This window comes from Zophobas morio, unplaced genomic scaffold (assembly GCF_036711695.1).
Source record: "Zophobas morio isolate AGI-343-1 ecotype UQ-CSIRO unplaced genomic scaffold, CSIRO_AGI_Zmor_V1 ptg000903l, whole genome shotgun sequence".
NCBI classification, from domain to species: Eukaryota; Metazoa; Arthropoda; class Insecta; order Coleoptera; family Tenebrionidae; genus Zophobas; species Zophobas morio.
The window spans coordinates 73,978-98,543 of record NW_026973005.1 but is presented as its reverse complement, the minus strand read 5'-3'; the positions used below and the strand labels follow the sequence as shown (position 1 = coordinate 98,543).

The window sequence follows — 24,566 nt, the reverse complement described above, 5'->3', positions numbered from 1 at the left end:
TCCAATGCTGCTAATCAATTAATTAAAATGTTGTTATATAATATAAAATGGAGTACGCTACAATTATTTTAACTACTAACTTTTCACTTAGTAATATATAGATAGGTTTTTTAATTGCCTATATTATTGAAATTTATAACTCCAAAATTGCTCCATTAAGGTGCTTATATTATAAGAACACCTTAAAAAAAAACTTAACACGCTTAAAGGATTTTGCTCATATTAATAAAAAGTTCAATGCAAAATTAAGTGCACATGATCCTAATAATTATAAATACTAAAAAATTTAAAGCAAATAGAAAATTTAAAAGGTAGAATAAATAGAGAGTGTTATTATGCACAGTAACCGTTATAGATTTTTTTTTTAAATTAATGCTTGTATGCTTAGGCCTCTACCTTCTAAAATAAATACAAATTTAAGCTACGTTTCAACAAAATAGTTTTTTTAACAATACAAGAGATGTTTAACCTTAAAATCATCTCTGTTTTTTAGCTCCTGACTTCTTAAAATCTTCGTAAGTTCTAATAAATTTAATATATAATATTAATAATGTGTGGGTGGAAAAACTATTGAATATGTTGCTTTATTTCTTTTGACATAGCAAGCACCTTTAATACATTTACAAACCAACTAAAAAAATTTTTTTATTTCTTTGAGTTAACACCAAATTGTATTTTAGCGGACTAATGTTTATATGTAGTGCTTCATATCTTTTACCCACGAGGGTTCTTATAAAATTGGTAATTAAAAAAATTGAATATTGACTAAAAAAACGTAATAAGAGACAAAAAACACATCAGAAACCAACTAGTCGGTAATCCTAGGCATTCAACTCCATTAGTCAAAGGCAGTTAAAGTAAAATTAATAATTGCTACTTGGCTCTTAAGTAGCAAAAAAATTATTTTATGGGACGAACGTATGAAATAATTGTGTCAAGATCTGCTTCTTTTGGTCATAAACAATTTTTTTAAAAAAAGAAAAATTGCTTGAATATTGTAATCCATAAATTTTTAATACGACCGAGTTATGTAGCCAAAAACGACATTTTTAAGGACTCTTAGTAGTTTAATTAAAACCCTTTTTAGACTTCCACTAGTTGCAAAGAAACATAACTGTGGGAATATGAGTGATGAATATATTTAAACTAAAATATAACAATATTTTTCCCTGAAATATTAGTATAACTGGTTTCTTTTGTTTTGTTTTTTTAATAGAGTCAAAGAAAACTTCCTGTTTTAATATAAATTTGTCCTTTTAAGTGGTTTCGCAAGGACAAAAGAGCTTAGAAGGAAACAGTATTTTTTCTAATATTTATACCAGCTTTTTTTACTTTCACTTTATGTTTTAAATAAGAAAAGGAGAGTTACGTGGGAGAATAATTAATTAAACATTACGTAACATGATTTTTTAAAAGATTGATGAAAGAAGTCGACGAGCGGTGAGGAAGTGGTAACGAAAGAATAGGTCTGTATGGAGTTGTACAGTATTTATTTTGTAGTCAGTCCTGTACAATTGCATGTTGGGTATCCATAGATATACAAGGACATTAATAAATAAATAATTTATTAATATGAGAAAAATCAAAAATGGATGTGATCCTGTAGTTCCTCTTGGCATTTAAATAAACTCCAACTTTTTTAAAACAATCCAGCTTCCGAAGACACCACGCTCAGAATCTACGCCAGGCAAAGACAAGCCTATCAGCCTCTTTTCAGAAGCTGGCAAAGTAGCTGAGGCTGCCATACGGCGCCGCTCCTAAGCACTTGTGGACCCAAGCCACTTTCTGTCCGAGTTTGAATTAGGGTCTCGATAAGGGTACTCCACGATTCAACATTTTCCGCCTGACAGAATAAATGACACAGGCCTTCAATTTAGAGAAGAAACAGACGCCCTCTTTCTTAATGTCGAACAAGGGTTTAAAAAGATTGATACAAAAACCTGTTTCATAAATTATGCAGCAAAGGCTTCCTACCTTTTTTTTACGTAATCAGATCCTACCTGAAGGGCCGCGTTCTTGATATACGTGTGGATGATGCGTGCTCACCCTGAGACCGCTGACAGTCGGAGTACCCCAAGGAGCGGAACTTTTTTATTACTCCCACTCTTTGCATTTTATGCGCGAGGAGCCTGAACGACCCCCACACGCGGAATACCTTATATGTGGATGTTACGACTCTTTCCTCCTCATCCAAAGTTCTTCTGATCACAAAGAAGCGCACTACACCACCTCCACAGGGCCTATGAAAACAAGTTCTTGCTTTGGTTTCCTCAGGGGAGAGGTCATTATAGACAATTAGCTTTCATGGTGGCCGCACGTAAACTATATCGCGGCGGAGGTCAAGGCGATGGTTCAAACCTTATACCCTGTACTTTGTACTCGAAGCATACTTACGTTGCAAAATGCTCGACGCTTGTATGTACTGTGTATCAGCAACTGGAAATACGCATCTACCGCCTAGGCCTACGACCCACCAGCAATAGTCTCTTCACTTCCAGTGAAACAAACCATGCTGCTACGTCTTATGACGGGCGCGCCGTGGTTTGTTCGCAACGATGCTTTGGCTTAAGATCTTCAGATTGAACCTCTGGGTAACTTTTTTCGACGCAATACTACCGCCATATACGAACGGGCTATCACCCACCACGCAATAGGCTCTAAATATATATTACAGATTAGGGCTAGGAATACTTTTAAATATATGTATGTATGAGATTGCTTCAACACAAACTTAAAGCTCAGGTGTACACCAAACCTTGTTGAGAGATAGTAAATTCGGTGTTTTCTTTTACGACCCTATCGAGCTCTAAGAAATACCATTCACAATGTAAATTATACTGAAAAAAACACCTCTTAAAGTGTTACCTGGCGAATTAGTAATTGCGCGAAACACATAGAGGTGAATTCGAACCATTTTGGAAGTATTTCAAATGAATGACCATATAATGATTAACATAATACGAAGAAAACTTTAACATTTCATTCAGTAGTGCATGGGACTGCCTTCTTGCACACTTCTTACAGTGTAAACAAACTATTTTTTTTTTACAGATATTATAGAATATCCGAACAATGTAATGGTTAGAGAACCCCTACGCCCCTACACGATCATTTGTATTACAAAAAATTAGTAAGTAGCGAAGCCTCAAAGCACGACCTTACTTCTTCTTGTGAGAAAAAAAATATAGGCTAGGCAGTTTTTTAAGTTATATAGTGACGATCGTAGTATATAAACAAGCCATCGCGTTATCCATGTCTGTGCCTTTGCTCCTTTCCATATATATTCCTCTGTTATAAACACGCTAGTTTTAATAAATAAAAAAGTTTGAGTAATTTACTCTATTTTTAAATTTGTTTAAGTCTACGTAAAAGTTATAAAATTTAATAAAACTAAGTAGATTTCGGAACTTTTTAAAACCGGTGGTAATCGTTAGTGACACGGGAGGTGCTGAATGAAGATGTAAAAAGAAGGCTAGACTATTAATAAATTTCGGGTGTAATGTTGGTATTAACAAGGTTTTTTTGTAATTTATTGTTCCAATATGTTATTATTTAGACTAAAAACTTTATTTTTATCTCTTTTAATTAAAAGGAGTCAAAAGAATGGCCCTTCTGCTTTCATCTCTCAAGGATGGTGTCACTAAGTAGTCCTTCTGTTGCTTTGAAGATATTAGCTTTATAATTAGCAGGCAGTGCCAGTGTAGGTTCACTATTATATTTATTGTTATCAAATTATTAATGAAGTTGGTCGCTACCCTTTAATGAACACAGTTCCAAAGGAGTTATCTCAACTACTTCCATTATGCTTAGAACTGCTTTACTTGTCTTAAGAGCTGGTTTAATTATGCTCTTGTTACTCTTCCAACCTATTCTATTCTGCAGCAGGTGGGAACTACTTTTAAAAGTGCTTTTATTTTATATGAATATACCCATTTTAGAGTTTACACTAAAGCAATCCTCGTTTTCTCTTTTTTATGGTGTAGTTTAATAGTCCTTACTAAGAAAACGAGAACTAACAATTGTTTAAATCAAATAAATTATGTATTTATAGGAAGAATTTACTGATAGATACATCTTATTAAAAAAGGGCTCCCCCATAGATTGCAGCATATTTTGTAATTACAATAATTACTAAGGTTCCTATATTGTTTTTTATGAAAACAACATCTCTGAGTGTACAAATTTGCAGCCCCCTTGCTGAAAAATTAAAATATGCGATAATCCTTTCTACTTATTTGATAGCGGTTACACAGAAGTGTCAGCAGTAAACCAACGAAAGCATTTAAGCAACAGGTTACTCAACTAATAGCAAGCTATAGATAAAGAAAACTGGGTAAAACTTTTTTATTTATAAAAAATATATATTTTTACCTAATAATATATAGGATTTTGCTAAGAACCTAATACATAATTTTTTTTTAAAATTAAAGTAAACCAATTCTCTTTATAAATTCCTTCTGTCTCTGTTATTAATAGGTAAATAAATTTTAAATTTCTAGGTTTAAATTAATAACAGATTCACTAGTATATTAATTAGGAGCAACATATTAACGAATTCAGAACAAGATTCACTTATTAATATTATAAACAAACAGTGCTTAAGTTAATCCTTTCTTAATTAGTTTTTAGACAGACTGAACTGAATTTAGCGGTAGAAATCAATTTCTATTGCAGTTAATCGGGTTTCTAGTTCGTGCCTACGAAGAAACTTTTCGTTTACGTAAACAGACCACATGCTTTTTCTTTTTTTTTTTTTTACATTTGTTATTTATTCGCACATTTACTTCCATTTTTGTCATTAATAAACCATTTTATTAAAATTTTATTACAAATATACTTTCCGTAAAAATATTTCTTTTGGCTAGAGGGCCTCTATATTTGTTAGACTGTCTATTAAATCATTCGAGTAATTTTCCTACTGGAGCCACAGTATAAGGGGGTTCCATTCTGGAGAGCACATTGCTTTTTGTCAGATTTGCTTTTTTGCTTTAACTTAGTAAGGTTGGAATGGAGTCGACTGTGGGTGAGAACCCACAGCAATCCTTAAAGTTGGAAGTAAAATCTATGGCGGATTTAATATCAGGGTAGTTGCAAGAAATTAATATTTATATGACATTCATGGCAATTATATTTTTATATATCGTTGTTAACAGTTAATTGCTTGATTCTTTGTTTTTGTTTTTATCCTGATTGAAGTAATTAATAATTTTTATATTTCGAGTATTTAGATTTCTTTTATTTATTATATTGCGGCTTATCGATAAGTGGTTTTAGGTTTCTTATTTTACTGAATTAAGTATTATATTATTTTTATAATCATTTTTTACTTAAACAGTTTTTTTTATATTTATTACTTACATCAACTAATAAATTTTTATAGTTTACTTTAATAAATTATTGCAAACTTGTATTATTATCTTCTTCATCAAGATCTTTAACAAAATCTATTATAATATAATTTTTCTAATTTTTTTATTTCACAACAAACATAAAATTTGTAATTATAGTTTCTTGTTAATAAAACACGATTTCGATTATGTTGTCAATACCTTTTATAAATAGTAATTTATGTTTATGTTATTATTAAGTTGTATTTTTCTTTACACGCTTTTCCAAATGGGCTTTAATTTCTGTTTTGTTAACTTATGTAAGTGAATTGAAATTTTACTTATAAATAGAGAACAATATTTTATTTTTGTTACTATTTTATTATTGTAATTTTTATATAATTTTGCAGAGATTTTTAAGATAATTTATTATATGTTTGCATTGTCGATTGATACAGATTTTTCAGAAGCGTTCATTTTTTATCTTAAACAGATTAAACAGTGCTTGTACAACTAAATGCCTTCCGCGCCGGTACCACCTGGATTCCCTTACGGCCAGCGAGTCGGCTTGCTTAGATCAGTGCGCTATGAAGTACATTGGCGTATGCAAACTGGTTAGAGTTGTGATGGCTGAACAAAATCAACAAGTTGCATAGCTTTCAATAAAAAATAATTGTACTTCGATTGATTTTTTTGTTTCTCATATCGGTTATGATTATTAAGTCTTGTTGACATTAGACTCTTTAGCCCAAAAAATATAATAAAGATATTTACTTTTGGTGGATGGTATTCTTCTTGAGATTCGATTGAAAATTTTCAATATATGGCAGAAGGGTTTTGCTGGCTATCGTACAAAGATTATTAAACTGTTAGAATAGCTCGCGTGACAAAGGAATATTTTTAAGACTTTTCAATAATTTAAACTTATTCTCTATTAATTAAAGGAAAATAAACCGTACTGCTTATTATTAGATGTCACTTTACAATACTATTTCTGTAAAACGATGGCATTTTTAAACTTAATCTACATATCACTAATTACTGTAATACTTGAGTGAGCAATCGATATAGTTTTATAATTAAAGTTTAGAGTTTGCATAACAGTACACAGCAACAATAAAGCATTAGCAGAGACTTTGCTAAAGTTGTTATATTGCGTATACCTTACTGTAAAGCTTTTAGTATAGAAGAAGCTTTTACCGCTACAATAATTTCGTGTGGGTTATCTGCAAACTTTTTTCTTATAAATAAATTACTATCGAGTCATGAAAGTTTTTAACAATACTCTGAACTTCTTAATTGATTTTTATCTTGAGTGTTTAAATTAAATAGACGTTACATAGCTTCTATTAACGTATGCGCCCTTTTAATAACTATATACTTACTGAACGTTTTAAAAAATAATGCAATTTGTAGCGTTATTGAGGGTAATTGCATTCACTTCTTTGTTATAGTTAAACAGAATATTCATATCTTTAAAAACGTTAAAGACTATAAAATTAATATAATTTTATTAGTCTAAACAGATGTGGAGTGAATAGTATATTCTTTATTAAATGAATAGATAAACTATAACCAAAGTTTGTCATAATAATAAGTACACTTTGTTATATATTAATAAGCAGTTATAATAGGTCAACTTTTTAGTAAAACACTAATACTCGTCTCCAGCAAATAAAATTATACTAACATTGCTTGTGTTTAGCTGATAAAAATTAATTGATAATCCCCTCTTCCAAGTGTTTCTTTCTTAATAAAATTTACTATATCTTTTCTTTAGATCATTATTAATATAAAAGTTTGCATAACTAGTTATATAACGTCAGTCACCTGGCCTTCCAAAAGGAAAACTTGCTGGTGGGAAGTCGTGAGGATGCACTTGTATAACCCACGGGTGTGATTTTATAAGCGAAATGGATAATCTAAAACGTTAGCTCGAAGTTAATTTATTTATATATATAAAGTTAGAAAACGAAAGTAAATCTATACAATTTTTTAAATATAATAAGTGTAATTAAAAATTATTAAGGATATATATGCCTTTTTTAACACTGAAAATTGCACACGAAAAATCTTTAATCAATACAGTGTCTTCCATAACCTTGATATAATAGAAAGTGTTTTATATAAACTCTACGATATTTTTAATGTTCAAAAATAGTAGAAGCAATGCAAAGTGGTCTTATATAGTACAAGCAGCAGTCACACTACTTTGGTAATTGTGGTTTTAAGTATAAAAATAGTAGACGTCTAAAAAAAATAAATGCAAATCCTTAAAAAGCGCCGAACGTACAGCTGATATTAAAGTCTAGTTGTGTAGTGAAGCTTTAAAAGCTTTACTTGTTAATTTATACTGCAAAGAGCTCTTCATTCTTAAAAACTTTAAATCTTTAAACTAAAATTGAACTATCAAGAACAGCTTTTCCTAAAATACCCTTTGAAAAATAAAAGCTCTTTTTCTGGTTAAACTTATAGCTTTTCGTTCTCATTTATACAAAAATCTGCCTAACTAAAGTGGATTGGCATACCTCTTTTGAGGATCAGAAGCTAAAAGACCGGTTATCAGGTCGGCCAGGTGGTCGGGTATAAAGGCAGGGATGGTATACTCGCCCCTAGAAATATTTCCAAACAGCTCATATATGTCGAGACCATCAAAGGGAAGTTTTCCTACGACTACTCGGTATCTGCAGGGCAAGTGGTGGTAAATCAGTTAACATCGTGCTGGGATTATCAATATATACATATATATACAGTGTTACGCCAGCAGCCCAAATATCAGTCTTAAAAACGCTGGATGGGCGTTGGTCGCTTTTTACCACTTCTGGTGGCTGGAAAGCGGGAGAGCCGGAAGAAGTGAGTAGTCTTATACCTGAATCAAAAAAATCGACTTCCTAATAGTAACATATTTTAAAACAGCTTCTTAAAAAATCCTCGTCCTTAAGGTACTAATTATAAATTTTTTAAAATTAAAAAGTTTAAAAGTTACTTCAGCAACGCCGAAGTCAGTAATTTTTAATTAAGTCATCATTGGTTAGTAGTAAATTGCCAGGTTTGATATCTCGATGGACTATGCCACGGCTGTGTAGATATTCAAGACCTTCAATTAACTTATTTTTTATAGGGATAAGTATAACTTAAAAAAAATAATAACCATATAAAAATTAAATTAAAGACTATCAAATTAAATTATAAGTAGCTTTTAAGTAACCAATTTTTTGCTTTGCTGTAACTTAATGCGCACTCAACTAAGAAATACAAATAGGTTATATAACACTACAAATATGCCTAATAAAACTAAAAACCTTGAAATTTAACAAAAAAACAAAACTTAGCAGTACTTGAAAAAAGTATGAATGCGCCTGCCATAGGGGTAGACGACCATCGCAAGAGTTTTCTAGTAAATCTTGTAATCCACAAATGCAAAATTCCAATACCTCGTGTAGTTATAACAAAAAAATATGTGTTGTTCATACAGAAAACGGAAACGAACATTATACTTAAACTGGTGACACTAAAATTTAATAGAAGGTTAAATATTTGAAAACGTTTTACAAAAACATAAACACGAACTACCGTCAAAGTTGCGCTAACATATTACTAATATAAGGTAATATATAACATTTAAACTAATCTTTACGGATCAAGTAAGAGTACTTACTATTTACCATTTTTTCTAAATTTATTAAAATAATGTGTATTTTACTTATATTTTTATTTATTCATAGAATGTTTCTAATTATTTACTATTAGTAATTTTTTTTATTAAATTTTATTTTTTTATGAATGAAAGAAGTTTTATAGGCGTGCTAAATATATACTTTTTTATAATTGATAAACTTAAAGATACTCACTACTAAAATAATTGCTGCGGTTAAGCTCAAACATTAAGAAATTTTAAAAAAATAAAAAAATCTAAATGAAGTTAGGTCTAAAAATTTTTAAAATTCTAAAGGGTAATTGCCGATTAGGAAATTTTCTTTCAAAATATAAAGCTAAAGACAACTTAGCGACAAATTTAATAGCTTTCAGCAAAGAAATGTTAATATTATATTTAAATGTACTATAAAGCTTTATTAAAAATTTCTTTGAAATGCTTAAAAGGCAGCCGTTAAAAGTGTGCACATAAAAATGTACTCTCCGCTTACTTATTTTTAACAATTTAAAATTTTTTATAATCTCAGCGCAGTAATTAGCTAAATATTAATAAATTTGAAGGAAAAAGGTTCGACCGGGCTTATAATCAAAAGGTGTTACTGTGGGTGACGCCCCGTACGGAAATAAATTCTTTTTCAAGGCCACTAAGCCAAACTTAGTGGCTTTCTTTACAAGTAAATATCTTTTATTTAAACAAAACCACTTCAATAATGTCTCTCTTAAAATAATTATTTTAAACTCCTCGTCCATGGTTTTAATTTTATTCTTGCAGCAAAAAAGGGGACAGATTATAACGTGAAAAAGTTCAAAGAGCTTAAGTTCTTACAGATTCGCATATAAAATTATTGCTTATTTAAATAAAATGGCGAAATAATAGAATTCAAAGTTTTTACCAAAATAAATTTTTAAAAAAGAAATATAAAATAAGTACAAGGTATAATTTGTGCTTATCTTTAGGTTGCAAAACTTCATATATTTTAATTATATGAAGATGAGAGATACTTCTAAGTAAGCGAATTTCTCTATTAATTTTATAAAGGTAAATATATTTCTATAAAACTACTTAAATTTTCGTTAATTACCTTTAAATATCAATCATAATTTATAATAATTATTTAAACTATTGCAATATTAATAACTAACCTTATAACGTTAATGTTTCCAACAGAAAGTTTTTAATCCTTTTGTTTTTTAGAATTTTAATTGCCACTAAGATGAATAATAGTTACATTTAATAAAAGTTTTAAATCGCTCTGTTAATACTTGAAAAATGTTTATAAACCTCTAAGGAGGTTTTCACAGTGAATAGCCTCTTTTACTTTTCCAAACGAACCTGAATTTTAATTTTTTTTTTATAGTTTACTTAATTATTATAATTATAGCTGTAGATGTTGCTATTCTTACAACCGCATTTGAGGTACATATAAATAAAAAACCTTCACCAACGACATCTCCGAGAATATACTTACCAACCTTAGAAATGTTAATAACTAATAATTTGTTTAAAATATTAAATGGAAAAATAAAGACGACCACTTTAGGATTTTTCGGCTTAGTTTTATATACTACGTTGTTCAAGTTTAGGTAACTGACTGGGGATACTAATAAAAAATTTTAATAAAGTTAAGTAATATTTTTAAAAAATTTGTACTATACAACCTGAGCTTCTAACCGAGTGCTCTTCCCTTTTACTTAAACTATGCATGCAGTAGAAGTTGTAAATTTAGAACACTCGGGAGTGTGAAAAGTTTGCAAAACAAATGTTTATTATAAGGGCTAATAAGTCTTCACTGCCCCCTTCTTACTATAATGGGCTTTCACAGTCAATGATAAAGTTGTACTTCCATTGGAGTATATGTATATGTTTATCAAGTTAATAAATATTTGTATTTTAAAAAAATTAGATTTACAAGTAAATTAAGTAAGATCTTGTAGTAGAGCTTATCAAATAATTTACTTCTTAAAACTACGCTTTACTTTTAGTGGTAAATAACGAACAAGAAACATTTCTGCGCACCGTCGCGTTGGCTGCATTTCATAGAGTACTAACAAGCCTGTAGTAGTCAATGTTTTTGTTTTTACTGGTCGTCTTCTTAAGCTTGGCCTTTCAGTTTCTTAGTTAGAGGCAGAACTATTTTAATTATCATACTACTTGTGAAGTCTCTTTTAAACCTTTTAAAAACAAGATAACCGCCTTAATACCCTATTGTTATCTTGATGAAAATGACAAAGAAAGAATACTTAAAGCTACCTTCAAAGTCCAGTTTGGGGCCATCAAACAATTACCCTTTTCATGTATATTCCTTTGTGTATACTAGCACTGATTATATTAACTAACGTGTCATTGTAGTTTGATTTACTTTTTTTGCGCTGTTTAACTTTTATATAATAGACATCCAGGAAAGTTAATACGGCGACCGGTAAATTTGTAAAGTTACCTAGCCAAAGTCATCTTAGTACCGAAAAACGAAATTTTATACTTGGAAGAGTTGTTGTCTTCGCCACTGCGAAGTATTTTTGTTTTTTTATGATAATATAATTTCTCTTATAAATTTTTAGATCCTACCATAAAACGTTATTAAAACAATATCTGGAAACCTTTTCAACCCCCTGTTACTTCCAGGACGCTTTATACGTTCAGCTTCCTACAATAATAGCTAGCGAATTTATTCCTGAAGTTTTTTATTTTGACTATGGAGTGATGGTTTGCTGGGGCACCACCGAAGACGACGAAAAATTGGTATCGGTCTTTATAGTAAATGAGATAATGGTTATTTCAAAAAGGGATCTTTTTTATTTTTTCCCCTTCTTTAATATACAAGTTAATATATATATAGCTCTACAATTAGGCTATGAGAATGGTAGAACCCTACGAAGTCGACAAAGCTGAGCCGGGTTGTGTAGAGAGCGATGAGTATGAGTTTGAGGTAAACCCGCAAGCCACGCCTCGCATATTAGACGATCGTATAACTCTAGTCGATATTAAGGTATGCGATCTTATTGAATCTTGACTGAAGGAAAATCTGTGAGCCCGATAATATGATCCTAAATTTAATGCTTTCTGAGGCGCTTTGTGGCGTGCGTTTATAGGTGTTAAAAAAAAGCAATTTAAGCACGGCCTTTTTTGCTAGTAAATTTCTATAAGAACAACTTCAATCTGGTTCTTAAAACGAGTAGGACGGAAGATAAGGAGCATAAAAAACTTAACATATAAAAATTAAAAATAATTTTAAGAATTTTGGTATATTTGTACTTCTCTCGTTTACTTTCTTTACGCCTGCGCCTGGCCAGCCCCAAGTAAGGGTCTCTATATCTGTTTTACTATTAGTCGTATTCATTAAAGTAGATTTAATAAGTCGATCTGAGCATCTTTTTTTTCGGGCATATTGCACTTTTTTTACGAATCCTTTCACGCTGACTACTTTTAGTCGGCACCGAAAAATTTCAAAGCTATTTTAGGAGCCTTTTTTAGAAAATTCAACTCCTTTCGAAGTTTTAAGTAGAACACCTTAATTATCAACCTCTTCAGCCTTTTTTGCAATATTACTTGTTTTATATTACTCAGGATATAAGGATGCGCCTGTCTATATCCTACGCGCTCTCGCAAAGTTGCAAACTTTCTGTGTTTGAAGAGATGATTGACCGGACTATTGATAAATACCAGCTAGTCCCTCACACTTTAGCCACCACCGGAAAAGTTCAGATGACGAGGTTAAAAGTAGATTATCTTATAGCTCGGAGAAACGGTTGTATAAGTCTTGCCATTGCATTTTATCGGGGGGTCAAATCTTTTTCTATTTGTTATTTACTGTAATAATTTATAAAGATGTTATTAATAAACTTGTGTGAAATTGACTTGAAGGTTTTGTCTGCTAATTTTGTATTCTTACTGTCGCAGGCAGGAGATTGCTAAGGTGATAGGACAATTGTTCTTGCAAACAAGCTTAGTGAACCTGGTTTCTAACGTTCTGGATACGTATGTTTCGTATAAATCTTATTTTTAATTTCTCGACGTCACTTATCTCGTCTTTAACGGTCCCTACGCAGCCCCGATTTCTTCTGGTAATTTGCTTCCTTACTCACACTCCAATTTTTTTCCTGCAAAATAGCAAGTTGTGAACATTCTGTATGCAGGGAAGAGCCCGACCACCTTGAGCGGCTGTACCTGGCCATTCGAGGGTATCTGGAAATATCGCGGCGCTGCGAAGTTTTGAACAGGAGGCTGCAGGTGGTCTCGGAGATGATGGGCATCCTCAAGGACGAGCAGAACCAACTGCACGGTAGCCATCGACAGTGCATGCAGTACTACAAAACTCACGCGACGGTTTCAAGGGGAAAAACTCGAATGGATCGTCATATGGCTGATCGTGGCTGAGCTAATAGTAGGCATTGTCGGCATTGTGGTGACCCTCTACCTCACGCCAGCAGCCCCGCGCTCTCAGGAACGTGATGAAGTGGGTGTATGGCTTATTTTCTAAGAGTAACAGCTAACAATAAAAGCACAGCCGTGGAGAAAACTATTGAACCCTTTATTTTTGGGCTCCTTAAAAGTTTATCCTTGCAAAGGGGTACCCTTACCTTTTTGGAAAGGCAGAGCCGGATTATACCAACAGCAAAAGCGGGGGCCTTACAGGGAAGAACTATTGATAGCGTTAAATCGTCACGAAATCAACTCGCATAACTCGAAAAACCAGTCTTCCTTCTTCCTCTTGTTCTTAGCTTTTCTGCTGGTGTGGTTTCTCCTTGATGGCCTTGGCGTTTGGCTACTTTTATTATGTTACAAAGAATTATTTGGAGTAAACTATAAAAAAATATTTAGAGTGATTATTCGTACAATTAATAATAGGTAGAGTCGAGAATGTAGTGACTAATAAATTTCTATAACGGTAGAAAAAGCACAAAGATAGTAAAAAAAAATAACTTAGGCAAAGGTATATTTCGCTAATATTTTTTCTTTAGCACCTTTGTTAACATATACAACCTCTTTTAAAAACAAAATCAAACTATTTTTTTAGAAAAAGTATAGGTCTACGCACGAATCTTTAGGACTTAAACCAGTGCAGGTGTCGCCTGCGGTACCTAAAAATAATTTATGAACTAGTATAGTTAAGCATGTTATTTTAAATTGAAAGTCTGCCGACTTTACAAGAAAAATTAAAAAAAATTGTTTTCAGGTTATTAATAAAAATACTCTGTTGGGCAAACTCTTTAGACACAGAGCGTAAAACGATAGCATGTAAAGCTAGTCGGCCAGACTCAATTTCTAATTACTCAAGGAAGTTAATAAAATTGTAGGTCATAAATTTACAGTGTTTGCTTGCGTAACTTAAGTCGTTTGTATCAAGAGGAGGTCTTTTTCAAAATATTTTTGAAGAGTAACAGTTTGAGTCTATTTCCACAAGGGATCGATTTAAAGCACGTTGGAGCATCCGGTTAAAGGTACGCCCTTCCGAAGATAAACGAACTCTGTTCTCTAAGGTTTTTCCACGGATTCGATTAATTTAAGGAGTTTCCTAATTTTTTTTTTATAACGAAAGGTCATAATGGGTAAACGTTTACTTCTTTTAATATCAACTTTCCTCAGTATGTACAAAGTACAAACGGTGAAAGATTTTTAAAGTTATAAAATTTAGCAGTTTAAAATAAAATTTAAGAAATTCCACTTTTTTATAACGTAGATAATTATACCCATGCTGTAATAGTGTACCAACTTCGTTGTAAACAATTGTTTCTTTTCTTCTTGAGCTTTTCCTACTTATAGTATATAACTCTGACAACTGCCCTCTCTTATGTAAAAACGTATAAGGTTTTGAATGAATATTAACCTCATCAAGTGCTTGGTGACCCATGCTAAAATCCTAAAATTAAGAGCCCGAAAGTTTGTGCAACACAAACTAGTTAATAATAACTCGTTTTAATATGATGGTCCTTTAGTCAGGGCGGAAAAATTATATTTGTAAAGCAGTTGATAATATTGCTTAAAATAGTCAAAGCGCGAAACACATTTAAAAGCAAACATTTTTTTGCAGTCCTTATTTGAGTAGACAAGGTTTAGCATTTTGTATATAGTATTATTGATTTAATCAGTCACTTTTTTTAAAAACAAGAAGTCAAGTTAGCTCTATGCTAACGTCTTATGTATGAATTATCAAATCCAGCTTATTTTTAAAAAAATATAATATTTGCATATGATCTCAATAACAGGTAAGCTATAGATCTTTTGGTAATACACTCTCCTTTCAATAATGTATTTGGGCTTAAGAGTAGCTCACGAAATAAAATATAAAATTGCGACCCTTTTCACGCAAGTTAACAATATAAAAGTTCGCCCAATAGCTTATAAATTGAGATGTATTCTTATTGCATTCCCTTTAAAGAGTCGATAAACATTTCTAAATTCCTTTTCTCTTATACTGACCTCTTTTATAGTTATATTGATAAAGCATTAAGGTTACTATTTGTGTTAGGTTTACATGACATGCTGAGTACTATTGCTCTACTTGAATGGTCTACGTTTAGTTTGCTGTCTGGGTTTTTTGGCATTAAGGGGCCGCAGGTAAATGCATGTTAAGGCCTATACTCACACGTGAGCCTTCTGCTTCGGGATTTTTTTCATAAGAAAGCTATGCAACAAATTTAATATATTTCGTTGGTGTACCAACGCCCCGAGTATGTAAAAAACGCATGCATCGAGACTGCAAGATTGCAGTTAAAAAAAAAAGCCGAAAATGCTTTAAACTAGCCCAAAAAGGGAGAAGAATTGAGCAACAAAAAGGATATTCTTAACTTGGCACGTTAACTTTATAAATATATAAAAAGCAGCAGCGTTCACTTCTTAACCCTGCGCTTTCGCGTAGATCACAGCCCTTTTCCTGAAAGTATTATATCTAGTTATTTATAATTATGGTTTGTTCAACAACCCCAATTTTTCCAGTTAGAACTTTTAAGCTTTTTTATGGAAGTAAGTAATCAAGGAAAGCAAATTTATGGGTTATCTTTTACCAGATTATTTACATTACTAGGAGCTTACACCAGTGTTTTTAATAAAATCGTCGCAGTAAAATAGTAACAGCTCTTGTAATTAAATTAAATGATATCGTGAGACAATAACTTAAAGACATCTTTAATAACCTCCGTGTTTAAACAGTTCTTATAGAAGTTTACTGTCATTCTTGCATAACGGTTGCTGAAAAAGCCAAACAGTTGCTGCATAAGCTACAAAGCGTCTTAGCTTAATTTGGTTACTGAGCTTTAGTGAGTTCCCTTACTATAGTAATTGGTGTACAACATCATAAGCTTCTCTAGCTGTAACTATTTTAAACTTATGCCATTATCACGATAGAACTAAATTTATGTAACAAACTTTATGTAGCGACTTTAACTTTTGTCAAAGATAGGGAGGTTACTGTAATAAGCAATACTATTTTCGGCTCTTTTTGAAGGTTGCGTTGAACTTCGGAAAGTTCTGGGATCCGCAAGGGTCGTGTCGAAAGATGCCCTTGGAAATTGATAAATGTTTTCTAAAGATAGGAATATTGTTTAAAAAAGAGTAGATCAGGTTAACTTAATAGTATAGAAGGTGATAACAGAACAAGATTCACATAGAAGTAAGGTCGGCTTAAAATATATAGGTTTTTTCAAGAATTCAGACTAAACAAAAACAAAGCTTCTGATAAGGGAAGGCTAGAACGCAATCTTAAAGTATACTAAGGTTTAAACTGCTTAAGAAGCAAAAAGATCAAAACTTAAAAGGTAGCATGGAGATATTTATTTACTACTTTGCGGTTAGTCGATTTTAAAGCCCGAACTATTTAGTAATGATATGGGGATCAAAGGCTCACCTGTAGGTGTTAAGTTGACAAGTTGTGCGTTTAAAAAATTTTGAATCATTTCTAAATAATGAAAAATGAACTAGTTCACCTTTTTAAGTAATCGCTATAAGCATTCCACTTAGTTTAAAATAAATTTTTATTAGTTATAACAGGGCCTCTCTTCTTGGGTGTGGACAATAGTAAGAAACTAATTCGCTGATAAAAATATTTTAGCAGTATCAACATTGTTACGCAGTACTTTATATTTAACCTTTAAGCATTTTGAAAAAATTAGATGAATTTCCGAGTCACTTAGTAGAGAGTTCTTCTATCGCTGTAAAATTATTTTATTTAGTGTAGAATAATTCCTAACTTAATCATTATAGCCATTCAGAAAAGACTAAGTGTTAAACCTGGATTATTTATTAGAGAGTATAAATATGATTGTGACCAACTTGCTATTTATTGATTTAAGCTTTTTTTTAGTGTTCGATAGAGTTAACTGTTAAAATTTATTTTCTGTTAAATAAAACTACTAATTACTATATTGAGCACTTTATAGACGATCAATCTTCTTTGGTGATCTAGCGATGTAAACTAGAATCTATAACAATTGCAGTCTATTCGATACGAGCCAACGCATGACCTATTAAAGAGCCGAACAAAAACGACAAATGGACGAAAGCACAGGAAAGTATTAATCCATTTTTATATATTTATTATAACACAGTCATGCTATAATCGGGATTTACAATTCTAATTTTTTTCTAAGTGAGGGTGCTGTCACGATTTACTTAACAATTCATTTGGGCCGTCAACGAGAACAGATGTGCTTTATCATCACAGCTTATTTCCCTTGCGTTTATTTATTTATACAAGAAGCCGGTGTGCTATAGTCATGAATATATATCCTTTACACTGCTTAAATCTTATTACCTTCGTAGTAAAGGGTTGGAGAGTAAACTCCATAAGTAGGGAAAGTTAACTTTTCACAGTCATCCAGTATAGAACACATTAATTGCAAAACTTTTATTTAATTTTTATTAAAAATATCATATATTTATTTTTAATATTTTATTATTATTACTACTATTATTATGGATATTACGGTGGTAATAGAGGAGAGTGTATTATTATAATTATTCAGTTAGTCAGCTAATTGGGTAGGAATAACCGGTGTTTAGATTCCTATATTTTGCTATACCACAGAGACTCGTAAATTAATTGTAGATAACAAATTGTTAAAGTGTTGGCCCCACTCAAAGCATTTTTCTGCGTTGTTTTATTCACTTCCGTGATAAATTCAATTTTACAGTCTCAGTGCAGAAGCAAGTTTTTTATAAACTACGGGGCTTTAGTAACAGTCGAAGAAAATTATTATGTAGGATATGTAGCCTATGTAATTGTCGCATAAAATAGAAGATTCAAGCCGAAGATGCACATGTGAGTATGGTCTTAACATGCAATTTTTATATAGAAGCAGCTTAATCACTAAATATAGCCCGCTCTTTTCGTATGGTAGGGGGTACAAAACTTTCTTAATTCTAAATTCGTTGGTTGAGTAGTCTAAGTGAGCGTCCTACTAGAACTTTTGGCCAATAACTACTCCAAGACGACTTATTCCGTGACCACCAGAGGAGATAGTAAATATCCTCAAGTTGCTCACCGGGCGATGTTTCCATTTACGCGAGATCAGTAAGGCCTCGCCTTTCTAATGGGACTAAGTTTAAGATAATCAGGCTTGAACCAACTTTCAAGGAAGTGTAATAATGATTGCATATTTTTAATAATTAACGGGAATGATTAGAACTTATATAGATTGCATTGTCATCAGCATACTGCGCAAGGGAAACAGTGTTGGCTATTGGAACATCAGAAGTGAATATGGAAAACAGCAGAGGGGACAAGAGGGGGGGGACCTCTGAAAAAAGGAGTACAACTAGTGGGTTAGGATTTCTATTTGACCCTAAATTTTTTATCTTTTGTTACACCAGAATGTCCTACGCGTAGCTCACTGGCGCCTGTTAGCAAAATAGGTAGGGAAAGGGAAGTGATTTATTAAATTGACCTGCGCTTGCACCAAAGCTTGGTAAGCGCTTTGGTGGGCAGGGTTTTTAAATAACGGAAATATGAGTAAAGCGTGCCTAAAATAGTTTAAATTCCAAACGAAAAGCAACAAATTCCAGGAGTAGGTATCCTGTTTACAGTCTCTTCACAGTTGGCTGCAATTTATAAAGAATCTTCTGTTGAACACGTTTGTTCGCATCTCCAACACTTTTTAAAAAGTCTCATTTAGTTGTATCAGCTACGAAGGAATATTATAGTGTGCCATTTTTAATATTAATTCTTTGTACCATATGTTATTAAAGGTCCCTCAACATCTAAGAGCACAAGGATAATTGTAATTTTTTAATTTAACGCTTTGCTAAAGTACTCAGAAACCCTTTAGATCTGTTGAGTGGTAGAATGATTCCTTTGAAAGTCGAACTGTACATTAGGAATATTGGGCTCCTTCTCTACAAAGTTCAGCAATCCTTAAAAAAAGCTCTTTTGCAACTTTCCCGAGTCAAGATTGCAGGCTTATAGTGTGATTTCTTGAGGACTATTTTATCCATCGAGAAAAAAAACTAAGTTATCTATTATTATTATATCTATAGACCTAAACAATTACTATTAACTATGTGAAACTATTAATTACATACATGATCACCCCTTATATATTTCAGTGTTTTAGTCCTAACACTAGAAACAATAACAAAAACACTATTAACTGGACCAATCCAGACCCGTAGACGGGGCCCACAGGGAAAAAGGAAATAACAAAGAAACAAACAAACGTGGAACTGAAACGGAAAAAAATCTCTTTTCTTTCTTTTTACAATAATTTATTTATTAATGACAGTTCCTGGTGCTCGATCGAGTAAAAAACTTCGAATACCCGAGCTCTCAATCAGGAAAGATGCAGATATATATAAAATAGTATTCAAGGTATCATTACATTTTTAATAAATAAAAAAAAAGCGCTTAAGTGCGTCTCGTGGGCGGCGATAACGTGCTCTTCCTATGACTCGTAGGTAAGTTCGCTCACCAGCAGGCGATTCTGGTGAGCCTATCGTAAAGGACCAAAACATGGCGTTGGAAGATAATACTTAAATAGCCCAGCTGAAGATACCGGTGGAGAGCATCATTTCGCACAGACCACGACCCCTTTGTCAGAACATTCAGCAATTGTTCAGTCTGCACACTTGAAGTGGCGAGTTATCGCAATGGAGTCGAAGGCCCAAGCAGCAGACGCTTATGTCATTATTAGCTCGATGTAAAACAATACAATTGTCGTTTGTTTCGCAGAGAAAGTTTACTCTTGGCGCAAAGAGCCTTGGTTGCTGCCTTGATCTTCACCACTACATAGCCCACGTGAGGCAGCCAGGGAATTTTGTAGTCGATGTTGATTCCCAAGTATTACACTTGAGAACACCATGGAATCTTCGTACCATTAAAGGTTAAGGGCACCTACAAAGGAACGCGTTTCTTTAAAATTAATATAGCTTTGCTCTTCATTACCTTTAAAGGAACCTTCTAATCACGGCATCAGACAGCAAGGACCTCAAGTTAGCGCTGTAGATGCTTGTATAGCAAGGCGGGAGACTTGGAAGAGGGATATACGGTCGTGTCATCAGCGTAGAGGGCGATTCGTGTGTGTGGGTCTGATGGCATGAGCACGTCGCTAATATAAATTACTCATAAAAGGGGCAAGAGAAGTGATCCCTGAGGGGTCTGCAGTTAGAGATCGATGAGGCGGCCGGGCACCCCGCACGCGCACGCTGAAGACGCGACCATTCAGATAAGATTTCAGCACGTTATCAAGGACATGAGGGACAGATGACGAGCGCAGTTTTGCGACAGCAGACCTTCATGCTAAACTTGATCAAATGCCTTTTCAACGTCAAGGAAGACAGCGCCTATTGCCTTCTTATGGTTGCATGCGCGAGTGGTCTATTCAGTTAAGCGGAGGAACTGGGGAGTCGTTGAGTGCCCTTGCCGAAATCCAAATTAAAAAAACTCTGGTAAAGCCTTCCGAGCGTGAAACGACTTCTTTAAGACGGCGCAGTAAAACTGTCTCACCCACTTTGCCTGCCGCTGAAAGTTGGCTGAGGGGTCGGTACTTGCTAGATACTGATTACGGTTTAAGTGTTTTTGGTAGCATCACAACGATCGCCGTCTGCCATAGAATTGAAAACCCTATTAATGATATTTTCTTCAGCTTTCCATTAATGGTGCCAACGGGGCTAGGTGCTTTTCGTTTAGATAGCTCCTCAACAGTTGCTTGCACCTAGTCAAAATTAACTTGATTAAGTGGTTCGTAGTTAACGGGGAGGGATAAGCTTAACTGAAGGGAGCATCATCATAAGCGGTATACTAAGCAGCTGGTCCGTTTTGGATAGCATGAACATTTGCGAAAAGCGTAGCTTTATCTCCATCACTCTCGGTCACAATAATTCTTCCACAAAGGGGCGTTAGTGGTGCAAGCCCCCGATTTTTGATCTTTTAACAAATTTCCAAGTGGAGGAGCGACTGCTGCGGCCAGGTTCTTAGATACGATGCAGTTTGCTCCCCCATTTATTGTTAAAATGGGCCATTAGCCTTTTTCTAACGCGCCTGTGAGTCGATTAAGCGCAAGTTTGTCTTCGGTGCTCTGCGACATGTCTTCTCGAATAAAACGTCGACGTCGGCAGATAAGTGTCTTTAGTACGTCAGGCGGAAGATCGGGGCGGTACACTACTTTGCGAATTGTCGTGGCAGTAGTGAGAACCATGTTCAGTGCGCTTTCTAAAAGGGCTCGGGCAAGGCAAGAGCATGGACGGTAATGAAGGATAAGTCGGCAGCGTGGTTTCCAATACATCAGCGTATTTGTCCCAGTCGGGAAAATAAGGATAATGGTTTTTGATGTGCCCTTCTCATCCCCTAAATCGAGAATGACTGGGGAGTGATCGGAGGATAGCTAGTGAAGCGCTTCAATTGCCGTAGAGAGATGTATATCTTTAAGTATGGCAATATCCAGTAAGTCCATTGTGCCTGTAGTCACCAAGTGCTTTGGTTACTACAATAATTGTATTATATATAATTATATATCAGGAGGTTTTAAAATAATCCTTAACTTATATATGTACTCATTTTCATATAGGTTGAAACAATATTTGATTAAAATTTCACCATGTGCTCAAAAAATGCAAAAATACCTTAGCTATTTTAGTTAAAAATTTTCTAAATTTTGCGATTTTTACTTGGTATGCGTGCAAAGCATGTCGCGTGCTGTGAGTGTTACTCCATTTACAGTTTTAATAGATCTTAATTTCATCTCTTATCATCGCCCTTGCTGACCAAATTATTTCTTCTTAAAATAGAGCCAATAATACAATATTACAAACTGTCTACTGATTCTGGGTCTATTCTACTTCCTTTATATAACAATTATAAACCAAGCCACTGCAAGGCCGGCTATACTCACACTGCATATGGCAATTCGTCTCCTAAACCATTCACGCTCGGACTTTCGATTATTTACTAAATATATGGCAATTTTTTAACATCACTTGCATGAGTAACCAATAAAAGTAAGTTTGAATTTTGTTTTAAATTTTTTAGTCAACTATTTCACTTTCTTTACTTAGTCAATGTTTAAAGTTTTTAAGAGACCCTTCCGTAATTCATAGTTATTTACCTTGGATTTAAAGTTAAAAATCATGAAAAAATTTGGAAACAGTTATTGGCCACTGCTTGTTAAACACTTTACACAACAGGTTTGTTTTATTCAAACGGGTGTCATAGACCCTAACATATATTATGAAGTTAAGAAGATACGTCTCTTTCCTAGTGGAACTTATTTTTCCATTACTCATCTTTTGCTTCTTAACTATATTTATTACTTCGTCATCTCTCACGAAATACCCTAATAGTAAGTTTCTTAAGCCTTATTAACTTTTTATTGCTTTAGAAACTTAAATTGAATTTAAATAGTGAACTTCCCTGTATTACAAAATTTTAAGGGATATAAGAAAAATGTTCATGTTTTTTTAAAAGACAAGCCAAGTCCTGGTACAGTTATATCTAAAAAACAATTAACCTTTTTTTTTAATAATTTACTCTACTTTACTAATTTTACCCCCCCCCCCACCAGCTTATTTTTAACTGTACTTCTTAAATAATATTTTAGTAACAAATATTTTGGATAAAATACAAGCCTCTGGACTCTATAAATTTTATTATTACGACAATTTAAATAACTTATTTGCTAGTTGTACTAATGATAAAGACTTTTTGACTGGTACGATTATGAAAACAATTTTATTATAGCTTGACTTTTATATTTTTATTAGCCTTACTTTTCGAAGACAGCATGCTGAAAAAATCGTTAAAATACCTGTTACGTCCAACATTGCTCGTTAGGGTAGGTTAATACATCTTTAGTCCTATTTAAGCTTTACACTTTTTTTTTTCATTAGTATTATACTTCCACAGTTTACACAAATACTTCTTATTTGTTACATTTAAACAGAAGGAAGGATCCCTATTTCTATTCCGTAAATTTAATATATAATAAAACGTATCTCTAATTTTTCATTTGTTACTTTAATTAGGGATTACTTAACCTTCAAAATTCTATTGATAAGGGAATAATCGAGTATAAGTTAGAAGGACAACCGGACATCGATTTTTTAATTAATAGTGAAATAAGATTTGTACGATACCCTTATCCTAGCCATTTTTTTAGTTTCGTTTTTTAATTTATCACTTTAATACTTTCATAGTTACGTCAATATTATACCTTATATAGATGTAGATGTGGATAGTTTTAAAGATTTTATCCCCTTCATTTATGTTTTATTTTTCCGCTATTTTGCTGTGCGAACGACCAAAAATTTGGTGAAGGAAAGAGAGAGAATGTTTTAATGACCTTCTAAATCATCCTTTGTATCCAAGTACTATATATTATTTTTTAACCAGGTTAAAGGAATTTATAAAAGTGATGGGTGTCACTGAGTTCTGTTACTGGCTCTCTTGGTTATAAACATTTTTACAATATTTTAACTTGTTTCAAATTTTGGCAAACAGGATAAGTAATTTTTTCATTTGGAGGATTCCGTTAATTCTGGCACTAAGTTTTTTCCTACGCTTTTCTTATATTTTTAACTGTGTTAATATTGGTATGTTTATAGTTATTTATTTTATAAACCTAACAAATGATTTATGGTCAAAGGAATTCTCATAATATTTCACATACTACACGTATTTGGAATTATCTCCTTCTGCTTTTTAATTTATAGTTTTACTGACTCCTCTGCGCTGTCTACGACTATCACGGATTTGCTCTTTTTTTTTACCTACATCCCCACTCTCCTATATAATGTGCTTTTATTAATTATATAGTAGGTGCCTTCAGCTCATTTATCTTTAATAACAGACTATTTTTCCAACCACCGCACCTTACTCCGCCTTCTTTGGCACTCTTTGGCACCTCTTTCTTCTTGAATACTTGCATGTCGCACATAATTAGACTTTTCGCAGACTTTCAAATTCAGAATAAAAAACTTGACTGGAGTAATATAACTTCTAAACCAAATAAAGGTAGAGAGTGGGCTGTCTCAACCGCTTTTCTTGTGTATTTGCTGCTAATAACAATTCAGTTTCTTTTAGCTGCATGTATTACAGGTAGGTTTCTTGTCTTTGACAAAGTTTCTATTACGTCTAAACTGACCAATTACAGTTATTTACCCTG

The 24,566-nt window shown here is 32.9% G+C and overlaps 1 protein-coding gene and 5 long non-coding RNA genes across 11 annotated transcripts; 3 read left to right on the top strand and 3 right to left on the bottom strand.

The window, feature by feature from the left end:
* Window positions 1-3,192: 3,192 nt before the first annotated feature.
* Window positions 3,193-3,881, top strand: LOC135122142 (uncharacterized). The gene is made up of 4 exons (XR_010279255.1): window positions 3,193-3,254; window positions 3,399-3,516; window positions 3,593-3,700; window positions 3,772-3,881. It is a non-coding gene; the product is annotated as an uncharacterized LOC135122142 (long non-coding RNA).
* Window positions 3,882-4,878: 997 nt separating this feature from the next.
* Window positions 4,879-6,011, top strand: LOC135122155 (uncharacterized). Its single transcript, XR_010279262.1, has 2 exons — window positions 4,879-5,084; window positions 5,821-6,011. It is a non-coding gene; the product is annotated as an uncharacterized LOC135122155 (long non-coding RNA).
* A 1,004-nt stretch (window positions 6,012-7,015) lies between these two features.
* LOC135122154 (uncharacterized) lies at window positions 7,016-8,757 on the bottom strand. The gene is made up of 6 exons (XR_010279261.1): window positions 8,666-8,757; window positions 8,314-8,434; window positions 8,079-8,218; window positions 7,856-8,011; window positions 7,158-7,249; window positions 7,016-7,101 (listed from the first exon to the last, which is right to left on the bottom strand). It is a non-coding gene; the product is annotated as an uncharacterized LOC135122154 (long non-coding RNA).
* Window positions 8,758-10,125: 1,368 nt separating this feature from the next.
* On the bottom strand, window positions 10,126-10,761 carry LOC135122158 (uncharacterized). The gene is made up of 5 exons (XR_010279263.1): window positions 10,641-10,761; window positions 10,515-10,582; window positions 10,418-10,454; window positions 10,264-10,314; window positions 10,126-10,190 (listed from the first exon to the last, which is right to left on the bottom strand). It is a non-coding gene; the product is annotated as an uncharacterized LOC135122158 (long non-coding RNA).
* Window positions 10,762-11,043: 282 nt separating this feature from the next.
* On the top strand, window positions 11,044-13,717 carry LOC135122148 (uncharacterized). Of its 4 annotated transcripts, none has more exons than XM_064046371.1 (11): window positions 11,044-11,276; window positions 11,374-11,492; window positions 11,541-11,721; window positions 11,819-11,908; window positions 11,969-12,006; window positions 12,072-12,480; window positions 12,547-12,692; window positions 12,880-12,957; window positions 13,029-13,043; window positions 13,095-13,261; window positions 13,314-13,717. In XM_064046371.1, the coding sequence occupies exons 7-11, from the start codon at window positions 12,556-12,558 to the stop codon at window positions 13,457-13,459; spliced, it is 543 nt and encodes a 180-aa protein (XP_063902441.1). In that variant the 5' UTR covers window positions 11,044-11,276; window positions 11,374-11,492; window positions 11,541-11,721; window positions 11,819-11,908; window positions 11,969-12,006; window positions 12,072-12,480; window positions 12,547-12,555; the 3' UTR covers window positions 13,460-13,717. The 4 variants fall into 4 exon arrangements, with proteins under 4 accessions (XP_063902441.1, XP_063902442.1, XP_063902440.1 ...); XM_064046372.1 differs by having other exon boundaries at window positions 11,958-12,006; XM_064046370.1 differs by lacking the exons at window positions 11,969-12,006; window positions 12,072-12,480 and having other exon boundaries at window positions 11,819-11,968; window positions 13,116-13,261.
* LOC135122150 (uncharacterized) lies at window positions 13,527-14,772 on the bottom strand. 3 transcript variants are annotated; one of them, XR_010279259.1, is made up of 5 exons: window positions 14,670-14,772; window positions 14,173-14,494; window positions 13,903-14,078; window positions 13,673-13,744; window positions 13,527-13,621 (listed from the first exon to the last, which is right to left on the bottom strand). It is a non-coding gene; the product is annotated as an uncharacterized LOC135122150 (long non-coding RNA). The 3 variants fall into 3 exon arrangements; XR_010279257.1 differs by lacking the exon at window positions 13,527-13,621 and having other exon boundaries at window positions 13,681-13,747; window positions 13,903-13,964; window positions 14,018-14,078; XR_010279258.1 differs by lacking the exon at window positions 13,527-13,621 and having other exon boundaries at window positions 13,668-13,744; window positions 13,903-14,060.
* Between the last annotated feature and the right edge of the window lie 9,794 nt (window positions 14,773-24,566).